The 16,627-nt window shown below is 35.0% G+C and overlaps 3 protein-coding genes across 3 annotated transcripts; 1 reads left to right on the top strand and 2 right to left on the bottom strand.

Moving 5' to 3' along the window:
• Positions 1-1,170: 1,170 nt before the first annotated feature.
• Positions 1,171-9,295, bottom strand: LOC119638726 (F-box only protein 11). Its single transcript, XM_038035689.1, has 6 exons — positions 8,856-9,295; positions 6,738-8,770; positions 6,472-6,652; positions 5,114-5,454; positions 4,314-5,047; positions 1,171-4,235 (listed from the first exon to the last, which is right to left on the bottom strand). The coding sequence occupies exons 1-6, from the start codon at positions 8,947-8,949 to the stop codon at positions 4,106-4,108; spliced, it is 3,513 nt and encodes a 1,170-aa protein (XP_037891617.1). The 5' UTR covers positions 8,950-9,295; the 3' UTR covers positions 1,171-4,105.
• A 545-nt stretch (positions 9,296-9,840) lies between these two features.
• On the top strand, positions 9,841-12,553 carry LOC119638728 (probable ATP-dependent RNA helicase DDX43). Its single transcript, XM_038035697.1, has 6 exons — positions 9,841-9,930; positions 10,016-11,173; positions 11,242-11,632; positions 11,700-11,840; positions 11,906-12,006; positions 12,070-12,553. Exons 2-6 carry the CDS (start codon positions 10,032-10,034, stop codon positions 12,380-12,382), a joined length of 2,088 nt encoding a protein of 695 aa, XP_037891625.1. The 5' UTR covers positions 9,841-9,930; positions 10,016-10,031; the 3' UTR covers positions 12,383-12,553.
• A 467-nt stretch (positions 12,554-13,020) lies between these two features.
• Positions 13,021-14,756, bottom strand: LOC119638759 (DNA primase large subunit). The gene is made up of 2 exons (XM_038035749.1): positions 14,294-14,756; positions 13,021-14,221 (listed from the first exon to the last, which is right to left on the bottom strand). Exons 1-2 carry the CDS (start codon positions 14,704-14,706, stop codon positions 13,081-13,083), a joined length of 1,554 nt encoding a protein of 517 aa, XP_037891677.1. The 5' UTR covers positions 14,707-14,756; the 3' UTR covers positions 13,021-13,080.
• Positions 14,757-16,627: the final 1,871 nt, after the last annotated feature.

Raw genomic sequence — 16,627 nt, 5'->3', positions numbered from 1 at the left:
AAAATATAATAACTTGTAAAAAAAAAAAAACATTTCCTAATTAGATAGCTATATATAACAATTAATGTTTCCAGTTATTTCATAAAGCAAAGTTCTGCTTATCCATGGTATTGCACACATCATCACATAGTAAGAACTCATTCACCTTCGCACTTTTAGTTTAGCAAGATTGCGTTATGTTGATGTAAGCATTCATCTTCTCCTCCATACCTCTAAATATTTTCTATTTGAATTAATAGATTGCATATAAGAACGGACGGACATAGGAAAAACTATTAGAAATCCTCATCTCAGGCTTTCTAAGTGTATTTCTGACGATTACATCCGTCCTTATCAGATTTCCTCATAAACGTTCATCATTATGAATGCGTGTTTGCCATACTAATGTATTTTAGAAAAAAATTTTGTCATTTTGTCAATCTTAACTCATATTACACAAAGTTTCTAGTTGACGGACGAACGGGTGTATCGTCAAAGTGGTCGACATAGGTATCGCTCAGGTCAGACGAAACGTAGAGATACATTTCCTATGCTTTTCCAGTCTGTTTTTGACATGGCTAGGATTAATTATTCATTTTATTCTTCTAAATATGTGCAGAAAAAAGTAATAGGCGAGAAAATTACATTCGCCTGAAGTGTAGACCTTGCAAATTGACCGTAAATTGGCTTACGTTCCTGTTGCTCTATAGATTGTGAGAAACAAATTCAAAGGAAATAAAATGTTAGTTAGTTTGCTACACATCACTTTCGAAAAGAGTGCTATCTCACAAGCAAAAAATAGGGCTTAGGAAGAGTGCATATATGCACACATATATACATATATATATATATGTATATATATATATATAACACTTAATAAACCAAGAAATGACTTAACTGACTATTGTAAATAGCGATAAACATCTTTTGATATTATCATTAAATAAATAATAAACGTTTATAGCAGTAAGAAGTTGATTGTAATTCAGTTGACAATTTACTATTGATTCCGAACCGAAAATTTTTAGAAATTTTGCTTAAAAACGTGCAATTATTTTGCCATGCATTGTTTTGTGCATCTATGTATGTATATGTGTATTATTAATGTTTATACCGTATTTTTAAATATAATTCTTGTACGCATTATTTCATTACAATATTTACTGTATTTACTGTTTTCATAGGAGTGTGTTTACTTGAAAAAGAAAAGTTCAAATCTTACTAAGTACTAAGAGAAACGTTTCCTATTTTTACTATAGTCCAGTAAAATAAAAAAGAAAAAACACATTCTTCAGAATTGGACCAATACTCTTATCTTAGTCATCTCACTTGACCACCCTCTCCTCTGCTAATGACCAACCAATATTTAGCGGGAAACGAAACTAATCTTTTAAAAGGTTGCGGCTTCAGTTAAGTCAAGTACAAATAACCAAATAAATAAAGAACAATTGTACAGGTTAACAATACCGATTTTCTTATTGAAAGCAAAAACAAAAAAATAAAAAATTTAATTTTAAATAACACTTAATCATAATAATAAAATTGATCGTCAAAGTCAATGTGCTTTGTCTTTGTTTACAACATAGATATTCGGAGTAAAACTCTTCAAACGCTTGACCAATATTAATCATATCCTTGGCCATTAATGGTCAATTAAAAATTGGAACCTATCGAACGGTATCTCTGCTTTACAAAGTTACTTTGACGTGCGTTCTAAAGCATTCTAAAAGTTTCGATTCCGTGTTATCGCCCGGCATCAACCAATAAATATTTCTAGTCTCATTAGGTTATAAAAAATTCAGTTTTGAACTGAACCCCTCGAAACGCTAGCAAAAAAGTCGCCTTGGTCTATCTTCTCATATATACCGATCATTTTGTGAGCAGAAACCTTTTTCTAAAGATGCTGCTAGTTGTCATTAATGATTTCCTGTGGTTGTCAATTATGAGTGAACTAATTGTTAAATCCTATTAAACAGTAGCACTGGCCTACAAAACTACTTTGGCTTGGTTTTTGCGAAATATTCAAACCGCTTCAGCAATAGAATGCGAATTTAATTGTTTGTCTGTTGCCGTCGCCGATCAATGTTAATAATAGTTCGTTAATAGTTCAAAGCTTAGCTGTGAACTAAATCTCATGTAATGCTACTACTCTCTTACCAAATTACTTGGTCGAGTCTGCGGACTCATTCTGATCGCTTTGTAGACAAAACGCAGATGTAGCTGAGGATTTATTTTTTTTATGTGATAGTGATAATTTATCAAAGACTGTGCCATTGAGCGATGGTATTGCCTTAGAATTTTTCTTTATTTTGCCATTGAAGCCATATTTTGATCCTTCTATGGGCAAACCGAGATTTTAATTGAAGCTTTTTTTTTTCGTAGGTTATATTGTCTTAAATCAATATGTGGGCCGGTTCACGGGTCTCAATGTCGAGTAAACTCGATAGCGGTGGATAAAGTATGCATTTTTCTTACTATCGAATGAAAAATCTTCCAAACGTAAGATTTCTGTCGAGTAACATATACAAAATACGATCAAGTTTATTCGATATCGATAACCACAAGGCTATCCTGTAGCCTTCTTGTCATCGTTACGGTAAATTCAGCACCTTTTTTCTTTTTTTTTTTTAACACAGTTTAGCCTTTCTACCCTAAAAAGCGTCTGTGAAGAAGGCAAACCATATGTTAGCTTGCGTTTTACAAGCTTGTCGCTTGGAATAAAGCGAAGAAGGCAAAATTGTAAAAAATATGTGTTTATTCTGATCATAAGCTTATCAAAGCTTCCCGTCCACAACGCGTTAGGAATTTCGAGAAATTGGACATGTGAAGTAAAGTTACATTTATGCATATACACAAATATATATACATTTCAATATAATATATATATTAAAATCATTCCGCATCTGATATAGTAAGTGCTGGTCGTAAAATTTTCGAAAGTAGACTTTCTTTTATTTTAATTGCAAAATAAATTTGATTTTACACTGGAACATTTACAGGCATTCGAGTCTATACATAATAATAAATGATAAAAAGAAATCGAATCTAAGCATACCCTACTACATGGCAAATTTAATTTAGATTTTAGAAATAATACATTGCCTATCTTAAAACAAAACAAAACAGAAAAAAAAAATAAATTCTAATTTAAAATATACTTCTGCCTTTGTTTTTTTTTTTTTTTTTTTTTTTCTAACCTAAAACTCTTACTTGTGGCAAATAAACAGGTGCCCAGGCGAATCAGCCTAGACACTAACAAGCAAGCTTTTGATCTTCCAACATAAATAAATGGTCTCAGAGTGAAACATAATTCTAAAATTAGAAATGAGCAGAATATAATTCTAATGCTTAATGAAGAAAAAAAAAAACAAGATAAAAACTTATAGAGAAGAATAGAAGTTGGCCATTAACTAAACCGTAATGTATTATCTCTATTATCTGTTTGTCGTAACTAAACTTTGCATTTGTTGTTTTTTTTTTTTTTGTTTTTCTTCAATTTTGGACCAAAATTTATGGAAATATTTGCGACATATAAACTTTTTCAATTTCATGGGCACAACATATTTCAACATTTCTTGTAATGTATAAACTAGTATTTTAGTCCGATAGACGTGCTTATCTAAATCTAATTATGAAAATTTCCTATAATACTCAGGCGAATTATTATTGATCTATCTTTGCTTTAAAAACAAGAAAGAATAAGAGAAAAAACCATTCTCAACTGGGGGCGCGGCGTGCAGTAAAGAAGAAAAAAAAAATAGTAGCGAAAGTGAGAATAATTTTTTCTTTTCTTTTTAGATCCTGCGTTTAAATATTATTGAGCTTAATTAATTATGAACTTAGATATAAAGCACGCGTACTTCTTTTCTTTCTTTTTTTGTTTTTTTGTTTTTTTTTTTTTGTTTTCCGTATGTGTAAAATATTTCCTTCTTTTTTTTTTTGTTTGTTGTCGTTTAGTAAATACATATAAATATAATAACTAACACTAGATCTGTGAATACATTAAATGGTAATTGCATTTTGCGGATTTACTGTTACTGTCGTTTTAGTGAATTGCTTCTTAGTCGAAATCGTTTTAAAAGTGATTTTTGATTTCTTTTCAAAAGCTTACAAATTAAAGTTCTGGTTAATTCACCATTAGTGTATGTGTCTCCATTGGTGCTGCTGAATCGTACAAAGTGTCTGTATCTTGAGTGGGTTCACCTTGTAATTGGCATTGATTGGACAGAGTGCCAGCGCCGCAATCGCAAAAAAACCTGCATACGCATAACATTACAACAAGAGTCCCCTAAGGTATTTAAGGTCTTTTTCCAAAGAATTCTTTTTCAACTTACCGATCGTGTCTAATGAATTCTACATCATGTCCAGCATGGCAATTTTTTATACAATTTACACAAATGGCGTTACGGTCGGTCGTGTTACAAGTTTGGCATCTGTAAAAATCATGCATTGGAAAGGAGGTGTAACTGCTGATTTTGTATAGGCATTGACCGCCAGATACAGCTTTTTCAACCTCATCTTCATTATTGAATATTTGATTTCCCCTCGTTATAGGTTGCACACCGCTGGCCAGGCATAAGCCACCGAATTTGTTTTTAAAAATTTGATTATATTCAAGGGTAGCTGTTGCGTTATTTGTTATCTCAACGCCCGCAGCTTGGCCGTCATAGATACGATTACGCCTTAGTATAGGATGTGATTGAGTTGAGATAAGCACCCCCGCTTGAGTATTGCGGAATATGTCATTTTCTTCTAGTATACCTTTGCCACCGTTAAATATGCAAATACCACCATCGCGGCCGTCATAGATTTTGTTGCGTTTCAGCGTAGGATTGGAATCAGTTTTAATCCATACCCCAGCCATTGCGTTATCAAATATTTCGTTTTGCTCTAACAGACCGAGACCGCCATTATAAACTAAAACTCCACCATTCTGACCACCCCAGATTTTATTGCCTCGTATAACAGGGTTACTGCCAGTTCGTATTTGAACGCCCGAATACAAATGATTAAAAATGTCGTTATCTTCTAATTTTCCATGGCCATTATCGTAAAAGTATACGCCAACCTGGAATAAATAAAATGAAAATTTTCATACAATTCGACAATCGTGGAATATCTTCTGAGTTCCTACCTGTTTGCCAGAGTGAATGCGATTGCGACGCAATACAGGTGTGCTGCCAGTCGTTATCCAGACGCCAGCCAATGTATTCGAATAGACTTCATTTTCCTCGATTAAGCCTTGACCTTTCTCATGCACATATATGCCTCCATGTTGTCCGTGATGGATTTTATTATGCCGCACAATTGGATCGCTATTAGTTCGTATCTGAATGCCGGCTAACGCATTACCGTAGATATTATTATGCTCAATGAGTCCTCGACCCTCGCCAAAAATATATACACCTCCTTGATGTCCATTATAAATCTCATTTTTACGAATAGTTGGATTGCTATTCGATGTTATCCAGACACCTAAGGAAAACAAACAAAAAACATTTTAAAAAAAACGTAAAGGCTTTGTTTCTAGTACTTTCTTTTATAAGCCCATTACCTATCGTACATTTAACAACTTTGCGTGATATATATAAACAGGTATACGTATATATAGCTATATTTTTTATCTTATACATATATATAGGGAGTTAACAAATGACAATACTTTCTTTGGTATTATGCATGTAAATATTAAGACTAAGAAAATTGCATCTGCCATAGATAATCCGTCAAGATCTAGACGAAAATGTGAAAATTATAACTTATTTCATTAGATGGGACCATGTCAGTTAAACCATGACGGCCATTTTTCCGGAAATGTCTTGATAAAATTGCCACAACGTGTATTCTAGCTATTTGCGGCCGTTTCAATCTCCACACAGTTAAGCTTTATTTCAAATGCCACTGATTAAGAACAAACAATCCTTATAGAATCTCCTTCAAAGCTAAAATTTAGGTTTGATATTTCTTATATTCCCCCCTTCAGGGCTGATCGGTACGCAGTAATATGCAAAGGTGAAGGAAGCATAGATCAAAGATTTTCCAATGGCTGAAGTAAAGATAATATATCATACTATAGTGGACGATGGTAACGGGAACTCTAAAGAGTACATATAGTCAACCACAAGGCGGACCGTAATAGAAGCCACCTGATAGAAATCGATTTCAAAATGGGATACTCTTAAGACCATTTATGATTTAATCAAAGTTAAGTGAAGTGTACGCTGAGACAAAATTGACCCGTATCAAGAGAAACTAAGCCCTCTTTGCTAAAGTATCGGCCCAAAGAGAAAATTCGTATTTCGAGCATCAATTCACCAATTATAATGCGGTTTTACAATTTAGCCAATCAAAGACACAAAATCACGCTCCATTGCAAATAATGTGATAGAAAACAGAGAGTGGAAGATATATGCACGATACTAGTAGAGTCTTCGAGATAAGAAAATCAATGCACATTAACTTGCGTATAATAAAGAAACCCAGTCTGCTTACCTGCAAAATTGTTTGAATGTATGCGATTTTCAATAAATTGTCCCAAACCATTTTCATGAACGTAAATGCCTCCCGTCTGGCCATGATGAATTTCACATTTAACTACTGTAGGATTAGCTCCGGCTTTCACCTCAAATCCTGCTATACGATTATTGTGTATGTCATTTTTCTCAAAATAACCCTATTTTGGGGGGAAAAAAAAAACAAAAAGCCAGCGAATTATATATAAAAGCTATTTAAGAAAATTGTATTTGAACTTTTCCTACCATTCCATTTTCAAATGTGAATATGCCAACATCGCGCCCGTGGTGAATATGATTTTCTCTCATAATAGGACTTGCGAAATTCTTTACCCATATACCCGCTAAAGCATTACGGCTAATTTCGTTGTGTTCATATGTTCCTTGGGCGTAGTCTGTGACGTACAGACCAACATTTTCGCAATCGCTTATATCGCAATTGCGAATAACGGGATTTGCATTTACCCCTCCAACGCAAACGGCTGCGCCCACAACCGATAAACTGCGTATAATGCAGTTGTCAATGGTTGGCGAACTATTTTCACCAATATCGAGACAATAGTGTTTATGGTGAGATACAGTAGAAGTTACATCTGGCGAAAATTTAAGTGTCAAATATCCGAGATAAGCAGATTTTGCACCTTCCACGAACATTACTGTGGAGCCAGCTTCTCGTTCCAATACAACAGCTTCGGCAACATTGCCAGCAGCAGCACCTATCAACGCTACATCAGAATCGATAAATAAATATTCGCCTTTATAATGACCTGCATGAAGGAATATTAAAGGCGCCGGATGCATTAAGAGCGTTTCGTTGTCTTCATATAAATTTGCACTAGAACCAGTCGATGCCGAATTTGATAAACCAGCACTGATAATAGCACTCGATGATGTCGAGGAAGCGTTAGCAGCAACAGATTTTTCTTCTGGATAATCAAGAGCGGCTTGTACAGTATCGAAAAACACGATACTGCGACCGGGATATTTTTTATTTTGATAACCGGGTCGAACGTGCACGCCGCGGTAAAGTTGATGAAAACTTTCCTTCCAAGGATTAGCATATTCACATTCTTCAGGTTTTTCGAAAATAAATTTGCATTGTTGTGGATTGAAAAGCGGTAAATCGTACTCGAACACTGACTGATATAAACGTTTCCAAAGCTCGCTGTCATTAGCGATTGTATTGAAGCGTTTGCACACTTGAGCTAAACGGCACAAATCCTTTTCGAAAAGATATGAAAATATCGCTAATAACACTTCATCTGGTAGTTCGTATTGTAAATACTGAGCAGCGGATGGCCCTACATGACTAATGGACATTTCCGCTGACGACAACAAACACGATTCCACAGATTGTGTGTATAAACGACGTGAACGCTTGCGAGCCGGTAACAAAAAACTGTTGTTATCTGAACCGCCAATAGGTAGAGCACTGCAATGCTGTTGCGGTATAGAACTATGAACTGTAGGCGGATTAGAGAGTGGTGATCCTGTTGTATGAGCATTATTAACTGGAAACGTTGCATTCGTTGAGGGAGCATGAATTATGGCAGTTGAAGAACTTGAAGAGGTGGAATTTACGGTCGACGTACCACCAATTGTTAATTGATTTGCTGATGTTTGTTGATTGGAAGAGGGACTTACAATGACACCAGGTGATACTCCGGTGCTAGCACTGGCACTATTTGATGCATGTGAACAAATTGTGCTCGAGGAAGATGCCGACGCTGTTGTTGTTGTACAGATCCAATGCTCATGACTGCTTATTGCTGGAGGTTTACTTCGTAAATCGTAAGGCGATTGATAACACGATGATGATGATGTCGTTGATGTGCCCGTCATTGGATTTAAAAGTTTCACGCAAAAACCATTCAACTCACCCATTTCACTTATTGAACTAGATGCGGCTTGATCTTGGCTTTCCGTGACATGCATTGCTAGAAAATCGGACGAATTCATCATAGAAACACCGCCACCCAACGAACTCTTAGAACTTATAATATGGCTAAAAGCAGTACTTGAAGATGAAGCAAACGAGCTCGAACTATTACTGTTACCCGAATGGCTGCGGGAACACGACGGGCCACCGCTATCAGGACCTAACAAATTTGCACCGTGCACTAAACTGGAAGAAATACCTGAGCTATTTGTGGATGTCGATGTCGAAGGTAACGACAAGCTTGTAGAATTCATTGCAGTTTGATTTTGTGTCATATTGCTTCCGGGATTTGAAGGAGAACTAACCGTATTTGTACCGCTCACATTTTGAAGCATAGATTCTGCAATATATCGATATTTAACAAAAAGAAAAATTTTTTATTTAATTTTTTATAAAAGTAATTATTTGCAATCTTTTGCCCGTACCAGTTGGACGATTTGGTAAAGCGATTCGATTGACCCCCTTTCGTCTTGATCGTCGCACATAAGAGCGTGAAGATGTAAATGATGCACTGGGCATTTTTATGCGTTAAACTTTGCCAATATATACTTCAAAATGCTTCTACCACCCCTTTAACTTAAACACTAAATACATATAAGAATTTTATGATCCGCGATACATTCAACCCTATCAATCACTTTTTAAGTTATTTTACATTTTTTGCTTGCCCATCCTATAAAATCGCTTTCACACTCAATATAACACAACTAAACGAGATTAAAAAAATATTTACTTATGCTATTTCAACTTTTTTTTGTTTCTTTTTTTGTTTTGTGTTAATTACTGCAAGTATTTTAAACGATTGATGGCAAACAAAATACATAAATTTTCACTTCATTGTACACACACACATTTTCCACGGACAACAAAAGAAACGCCATTTTCAATTTTCTACCTCGATGCCAATGATGTCAATTAATAAGAATACATTAAAATAAATGAGACCGTTTCACTGTGCGACCGCAAAGTTAAACTTGCAAGATTGCCAAGGTATGCCTAAGACAAACTTAAAGATTGCGAATTAAAGGCTTTCTAAATCCTTTTTTCTAGGAAATTGAAAAAATAAATTTGATCTCTTGGAGATGTATTAACTTCCCAAAGTTGGCCGAAGATTTTAATACTGAGTTTCTTGAAATCAGTTAAATATAGCGGAATAATAAGACTTAGATTAACGTAAGAGTAGTGTGGATACTCTATTTTTGAATGTTGTCCACAAAAATTGGATTTTCATATAAGCGAAGAATATGTTTACAAGGCAATTACATCATCCCTTCATCAATAGCAAATGGGGAAATTCCCGGATTTTATGTAGCACGTAGAAATGAGCATTAAATTTATGAGAAATTTTTCTCCTAATAGGGGTTGAAACTCTATCATAAGGCTTATATCGAATTGATGAATGTTAACAACACTGACTTTTCTTTTCTTCCTTCAAGTCAACTAAATAATTTTTGTTTCTCACAGAATTGCCTAGAGGAAGGTGTCTCGCGCAAAAAGTTGGTAAGTTTTTTTTTTTTTTATAAAAAGGGGATATTTGATAAAATGAAAAACAAGAGCAAAAAAATTAATTTATAATATTCTAAAGGGAAATAATTTTTACAATGTATGAATGGGACGATAATGCCGATAATGCGCCAGGCTATAACGAGAAACCTCGGTTTACATCAAACAGGAATAACGCACGACGTTATCCGAATCGTACGCAAGGTATGAATAAGCGATCCGATGATAACCGACGTGGAGAACGCGAGAATTACAACAACAAAAATAAGGGTAGAGATGGCGCTATCGGCCGACATTTTGATTTTAAGGAATCTCTTGATTTACGTACAGAATGTATAGGCCGCATTATAGGACGGGGGGGTTCTAATATTCAAGGCCTGCAAACCGAATTTGATGTTCAAATCGATTTGGATAAGTCCCAAGGAATTGCCACAGTCTTAGGCAATGACAGTGATAGCGTAAATGGCGCTGTAGAACGTATTAAGCAGCAAATGAACGAATGTAACGATGGTCAGCGTCAATATAATGGTGGTACACGTAACCGAAATCAATTCCATAATGATAGATATAATCAGGGACACCATCAGTATCGTAGTGAGGTATTAGATGATCAGGTTAATGGCGCTAACGTGGAAACTCCTCGTAATGGAAATAATTTTTATGAAGAAAATAACCAAGGACTACTTTTTGCCAAAGACGGTGTGATTGACTGGACTGCATTAAATGCAAGGGCTGATATAGAAAGAGCAGAACGATGGGCAAAATGCCCGCAACTTACCAAAAATTTCTACAAAGAAGATCCAGAAGTAACCAATATAGGTGAAGATGAAGTAGCACGAATTCGTTTAGAAAACAATAATATCACTGTGGGACGCGTCTTTACCCAGGAGAACGATCAACCTGGCAACATTCCGAATCCTATTTGGAAATTTGAACATTGTTTTGCTCCGTATCCAGATCTTTTAGATGAAGTAGCAAAACAAGGTTTCCAAACACCGTCTCCTATACAAACACAGGCTTGGCCTATCTTACTCAAAGGCGAAGATATGATCGGTATCGCACAAACAGGCACTGGCAAAACTTTAGCTTTCTTACTGCCAGCTTTAATCCACATTGAATATCAAAGCATCCCACGATCTGAACGGGGTGGTCCGAATGTGCTTATATTGGCGCCCACTCGTGAGTTAGCTTTGCAAATTGAGAAAGAAGTTAATAAGTATTCATTTCGTGGAATTAAAGCGTAAGTTTCCGATGTCGTCTTAGTAAAGCTTAGTTAGTTCACATCTTCTCCTACGTATGAAATTGCAGGGTTTGCATTTATGGCGGAGGAAGTCGTAACGATCAGATTCAAAATGTCGAACGCGGGGTTGAAGTTATTATATGTACACCCGGCCGTTTGAACGATTTGGTGCAAGCTAATGTAATTGATGTGACTACAGTCACTTATTTGGTATTAGATGAAGCAGATCGAATGTTGGACATGGGTTTTGAACCACAAATCCGGAAAGTTTTATTAGATATACGTCCTGATCGTCAAACTATTATGACTAGCGCCACTTGGCCACCAGGCGTGCGTCGTTTAGCTCAGAGTTATATGAGTAATCCAATACAAGTTTGTGTGGGATCATTGGATTTGGCCGCTACCCACTCAGTTCGTCAAGTGGTAGAAGTTGTGGAAGAAGACGAGAAATTTTATATGGTTAGAAGTTTTATGAATTATCCGGTTTTTTTTAAAGTTTGGTTTTACAAATGTACATGAATTGCAGATCAAATCATTCATTAAAAATATGCAACCTGATGATAAATTGATAGTCTTTTGCGGAAAAAAAGTACGGGCCGATGATCTCTCGAGCGATTTAACTCTCGACGGTTTTCTATGCCAAGCCATACATGGTTCACGAGATCAGGTAATTGCCATGAAACAAAGATAATATTTTTAAGTTTACATTCTCACTAAATAAACGATTTGTAGGCTGATCGCGAGCAGGCTATCGCCGATATCACCTCCGGAGATGTAAAAATTCTCATAGCTACTGATGTAGCTTCTAGAGGCTTAGATATTGATGACATAACGTAAGTGTTTTTTTTTTTTTTTTGTTTTGTAAATGATAACTTATAACAAGCACATGTTTCCAGGCATGTTATCAACTTTGATTTTCCCCGCAATATCGAAGAGTATGTCCACCGCGTAGGTCGGACTGGACGTGCTGGCCGCACTGGCACATCGATTAGCTACTTAACGCGTTCCGATTGGGCGATGGCTCCTGAGTTAATCAAAATCATGGAAGAAGCTAATCAGCAGGTACCTGAGGAGCTTATTGATATGGCCGAGAGGTATAATAAAATGAAAGAAAGACGTTCAGACGAAATGTCAAAATTTAACGGCATGAAAGGCAGGCGCGGCGGGGGCGGTGGCGGTAATCGGTCCTATGGTAACCGCAATTACTAAAATGTAAAGCAACACGCATTTTATTTGTATTACTATTATTTTTGGTTCACTTTAATTTTCACATTGCAATTGAAGAAAAACACTGGAATGTGATACCTATTTTATTCCTTTCATTATCTTGAATTCTTTTAATTAGATTATATATATGGAGTATAAACTTATATAATAAAAGCGTTGTTTAAAATCATCACATTTGTACAAATGTGAATATCTTGTAAGGAATCTAACTTTTGCTCATCTTCACAAAAAAAAGAGAGATGTTAGTCAAGAAACTATTAACTTTTCGATAATTGATTTGCTTTCGTGTGAAGAAATCACAATATTTTTGTACAGGCAAACAATATGAAATTCGCAACTTTCCTGTGCCCACGTGGAGATCCTGGTAGATTCTTTCAAATGATTTTTGAAGTTTTTGTTTTGAATGAGACTACATGCCCTGAAGGATAATATTAAAACAACCTCGCGCAACGCGCAGGTTGTTGTCAAGGCAGTTTTCAATGCAAATTCTTGTTAATTAGAAGAGACCAGCTAAGCCTGCAAAGCTTAGCTTATTGATCAAATATTTCCATTGCTATTTAAAAAAAAAGAAGACAGTGATAGTTTAGCTGTTGGTTTTAATATTTGACTTTATATATTTATTTCGTTGGTACCAATATATGAATGTATGCAAAACGATTGGAAAATGTCGTTTTTGAATGTTAACTCGTTTTATTCAGATTTTCCTCATTATCTATCGGCATATCGACATCCCAGAGTTCATTATCGAAAACAGTATCTAAATCATTTTTCTTTGCCGTCTTGGATGGTAAACGTTTTGTTTTGCTTTCACCACGTTGACCCATCAAAGTCTGGCTTAATTCAAAGTATTGATTTGGATGATTAATCGCCACTTCGTCCGGCGAATTATGAGAAATTTGGAAGAATTTTCCACATGCTAATTGGTAGTGACCCTTTGCCACATATTGCATTACATCTTGAATGTGAGCAACCGATAAACCAATTGAACTTAACTTTTGCCTGAGGGTATTCTGATCATAGAGCCTATAGGGACAACCATTGGCTGAACCGGGTGTAGCTACTTCTTTTATAATTTTTAAACAGGAATGCGGCGTGTAATTCGTCATAGAACCTCTTTTACCGTAGTTATGTTCAATATTGTATTGATAATTTTTGGCAAATTTCTCTGCATCCATCATTTTAATAAATTCATCACGCCAAAAGCGTACGGAATCTTCCATAGTTACACCAATTCCTTTTAAGAAAAGTCCATATTGCATACGTCCGGCATGCTTTAAATGATGATGTGTTCGAATGTGCTCATGACATACCTTCATACAAAGAGGAAATGATTTATTTGACAAGTCATCTAAGCATTCGATTGGAACGCTTGCGTTTTTACTAATTGTGTAATCCTTGCCCGTGTACGACGTATGCAACGATTTAATGAAACGATAAAGCCGCTCATCTGTGTCCACTTCATTAATAAGCAATTTAACACAATCCAAACCATTCTCAATAAGTTCTTGTTGCTTTGAAGCGGCTATCGAAATTACATCATGTATGGTAATGTAACAGTATCCACGATGAACTAAACAGCGTCGTGTACGTACTAAGTCTAAAACTTGAGTGAAAGGTACTTTGTAAAAATCTAATGTTTCCACCAACGCAGCACTATAACCAACAGTGCTCTCGATCAGATCTTCTTTTAATGATTGCTTCTCTTCTTGGCTCAATGGCATATAGTTAAGTTGATGCAATTTAATGAAATGCTTAATTTCACTCGCTGTCATCGACGAGAATTTATGCTTAAACAATTCAAGTTCCCGTGTGACAAACCATCTATAAGTTCATATTTATTAATAATAATATTCACTCCTGTATGTGTATGTATATATATAAAGATATGTTTACCGAATCAATTCAGTTGACCTACAATAGACCAATCGCAATATAAAATGGGACAAATAATCCTTTCTCCTTGATTCTAGCTCAAATTCATATTTACTGCTGTTGGTCGTATTGTTGATGTTATTGCCAATGCCAGCGTTAGTTATTAAACGCAGATAACCCTTCAATCCTTCGTTGGACAATTCGCTTTGTACAAAACTTTTCCACTCATCGGTTAATAAACGCAAACCTCTTGCCTGGGCCTGTTCATAAATACGTAATACTTGTAAACGTTGAAGAGCTACTTGTTCGAATTCCTCCAGTTTTATGGTATCTGTTGGAGTTTCTTCATATAAAAGCACGTTATGAGGATATTTCTTCTCTAAATGATCGTATTCAGCATTGCGTTCTATTTTAACTTTTTTATTAAATTCCATGATTTTGTATACTTTTTAAACTTTTTGTATTTGTAGTAGGTGCAAGCGGTAAAGATGGTTTCGATCACATTTGTTGGCATTTAATTGAGGAAGGCAGTAATCAACCGTTTGTCTTTTTTAGATGGCTTGTAAGCAATTTTTTTATTTATTTATATTTTCTTTGGATTGTTTTGTGGAGATGGACTAAGCCATTAGATTTGTGTCTTATATGGCCAAGCAATTTATTTATAATTAATATTATTCTAATCTCTATTAACATTTAAGCGGGAAGGCAGAGTTGCAAAAATTACGAAAAGTGCATGGAATGTATATACAATCATTAGAGAGAACTCTGTATGGCAACCCTGGGTGATAATCTGGTGTAAGTAAAGATGAATAAGAAGAAGAAAAGTATTTTGAAATCATATGAATTTGAGAAATATAGCGGGTGGTTTGAAAATTATTGAATAAATTTTGAAGAGGTATAAATATATTTAAGCAATGTTTTTCTTTTAAATGACCACACACTACCTACAAATTTTAATTGATAATTCTTAGAAAAATTGCTTAGTTAATTTGCTACTATTCATTTAGTTATATTTTCATGCCCGAGTTAAGTAGGGATAAGAAGACATGGACAAGACTGTTTAAAATCTGCGATGCTTGCTATCTTAGTTATTAATGAGCAAATTTTTTTTAAGAGACATACACTTCGTTGCCTAAAAACCTAAACACGAAAATAATTTATATTTAGAGAGATACTCACGATAAAAAGAGGAACAGAACTATACATATATTTTAGTTTTTAATTAAGGGAAAGATCACATTAATAATGAGAAACTCTTCTCCAAACAATTTTAGATCGAATAAAGGTGGAATTGACAAACTCTTCTCCAAGCAATTTCAATACATTTGAAGCTTTACTAAAACGCTTGTATTGAGTCGTGAACATTGACAACCTGCTTCTTTTTTCTTCAAGTCATATAATTCTAAAATATTTTATTTTTCTCGAAACTGTTTACGTATTAAGCTGGTAAGTTCAGTAAGTTCTTATCTAGAGAAAAGGGAGAAAAGGAAAAAAAATATTAAGTAGAGAAATTTTAAAAAGGGAAATAAGAGCTGATTGCTCCTACGACCCTACTTTCACTATATAAACTGTTGTCGTCATCCGATCATATTGACCTTGTCAGCAGGCTCATTTTTTTTTTTTCGTATAATAAATCAGGATTTGCTAGAAGCTACAAATCATGGCAAACATGAATAATGAGAGCGACAAATATAGAAGCAAAAACAATGTCAGCGATGACGCTGTAAGTAAACATTTCAAGTTTAAGAAATCAGTTGAAATATGTCTAGGACGACTTGGCCGCAATGGTACAAATATTCGGAATTTACAAAAGGAGATCGATGTAGTAATAATCCATGTAAACAAGTCGATGGAAATAGTCATAGTGTCAGGCAATGATAATGATAAAGTAAATGATGTCTCGGAACGAATTACGAAAGTATAGTTTGAAGGCTGTCTATAAGAAGGGCCTGCTTTCTATACCTCTTGATGAAAATTTCTTTATAAAAATTTGGCAAAATTATTGTCCCTACTGAATCTGGAACGCGTGGGTCCATTTTTTCGATTTCAACTCATATAGCATAACGCTTTTCGTGTTAAAAGTGGTTTCATATATTATGATGAAAATTTGTTTCTAGTAAATTAATCATAGGGAATTTGGACTTATCTTTTTAGACCACCAGATGAGTGCTCTAATAAAAGCAAATCTTTCTATAGCGACAAAGCCTAATTTATGGTTTGTTTTGACGGGAGCAATGATAAGACCTTTCCAAAGTAAATTACGTTGTCTCAATTTAGAACACGTGAACATTCAAGTGTTCGCCAATTCGACACCTTTGAGTAAAATTATGCATTCATATCAAAATAATGTATAAT

This window comes from Glossina fuscipes, unplaced genomic scaffold (genome assembly GCF_014805625.2).
Source record: "Glossina fuscipes isolate IAEA_lab_2018 unplaced genomic scaffold, Yale_Gfus_2 109, whole genome shotgun sequence".
NCBI lineage: Eukaryota > Metazoa > Arthropoda > Insecta > Diptera > Glossinidae > Glossina > Glossina fuscipes.
Note: the sequence above shows the minus strand (reverse complement) of the source record. Positions and strands in the feature narration are given on the sequence as shown.

What these genes read in the sequence shown, in the direction of transcription:
- LOC119638759 (XM_038035749.1), bottom strand. Translation starts at nt 14,706, where the DNA reads ATGGAATTTAATAAAAAAGTTAAAATAGAACGCAATGCTGAATACGAT. An exon ending in AGGTCAACTGAATTGATTCG is followed by an intron (nt 14,222 to 14,293) that starts GTAAACATATCT and finishes ATGAACTTATAG; the next exon opens with ATGGTTTGTCACACGGGAAC.
- LOC119638726 (XM_038035689.1), bottom strand. Translation starts at nt 8,949, where the DNA reads ATGCCCAGTGCATCATTTACATCTTCACGCTCTTATGTGCGACGATCA. An exon ending in TCACATTTGAAAATGGAATG is followed by an intron (nt 6,653 to 6,737) that starts GTAGGAAAAGTT and finishes CCCCCAAAATAG; the next exon opens with GGTTATTTTGAGAAAAATGA. An exon ending in GCATTCACTCTGGCAAACAG is followed by an intron (nt 5,048 to 5,113) that starts GTAGGAACTCAG and finishes TATTTATTCCAG; the next exon opens with GTTGGCGTATACTTTTACGA.
- LOC119638728 (XM_038035697.1), top strand. Translation starts at nt 10,032, where the DNA reads ATGTATGAATGGGACGATAATGCCGATAATGCGCCAGGCTATAACGAG. An exon ending in AAGACGAGAAATTTTATATG is followed by an intron (nt 11,633 to 11,699) that starts GTTAGAAGTTTT and finishes CATGAATTGCAG; the next exon opens with ATCAAATCATTCATTAAAAA. An exon ending in TTAGATATTGATGACATAAC is followed by an intron (nt 12,007 to 12,069) that starts GTAAGTGTTTTT and finishes ACATGTTTCCAG; the next exon opens with GCATGTTATCAACTTTGATT.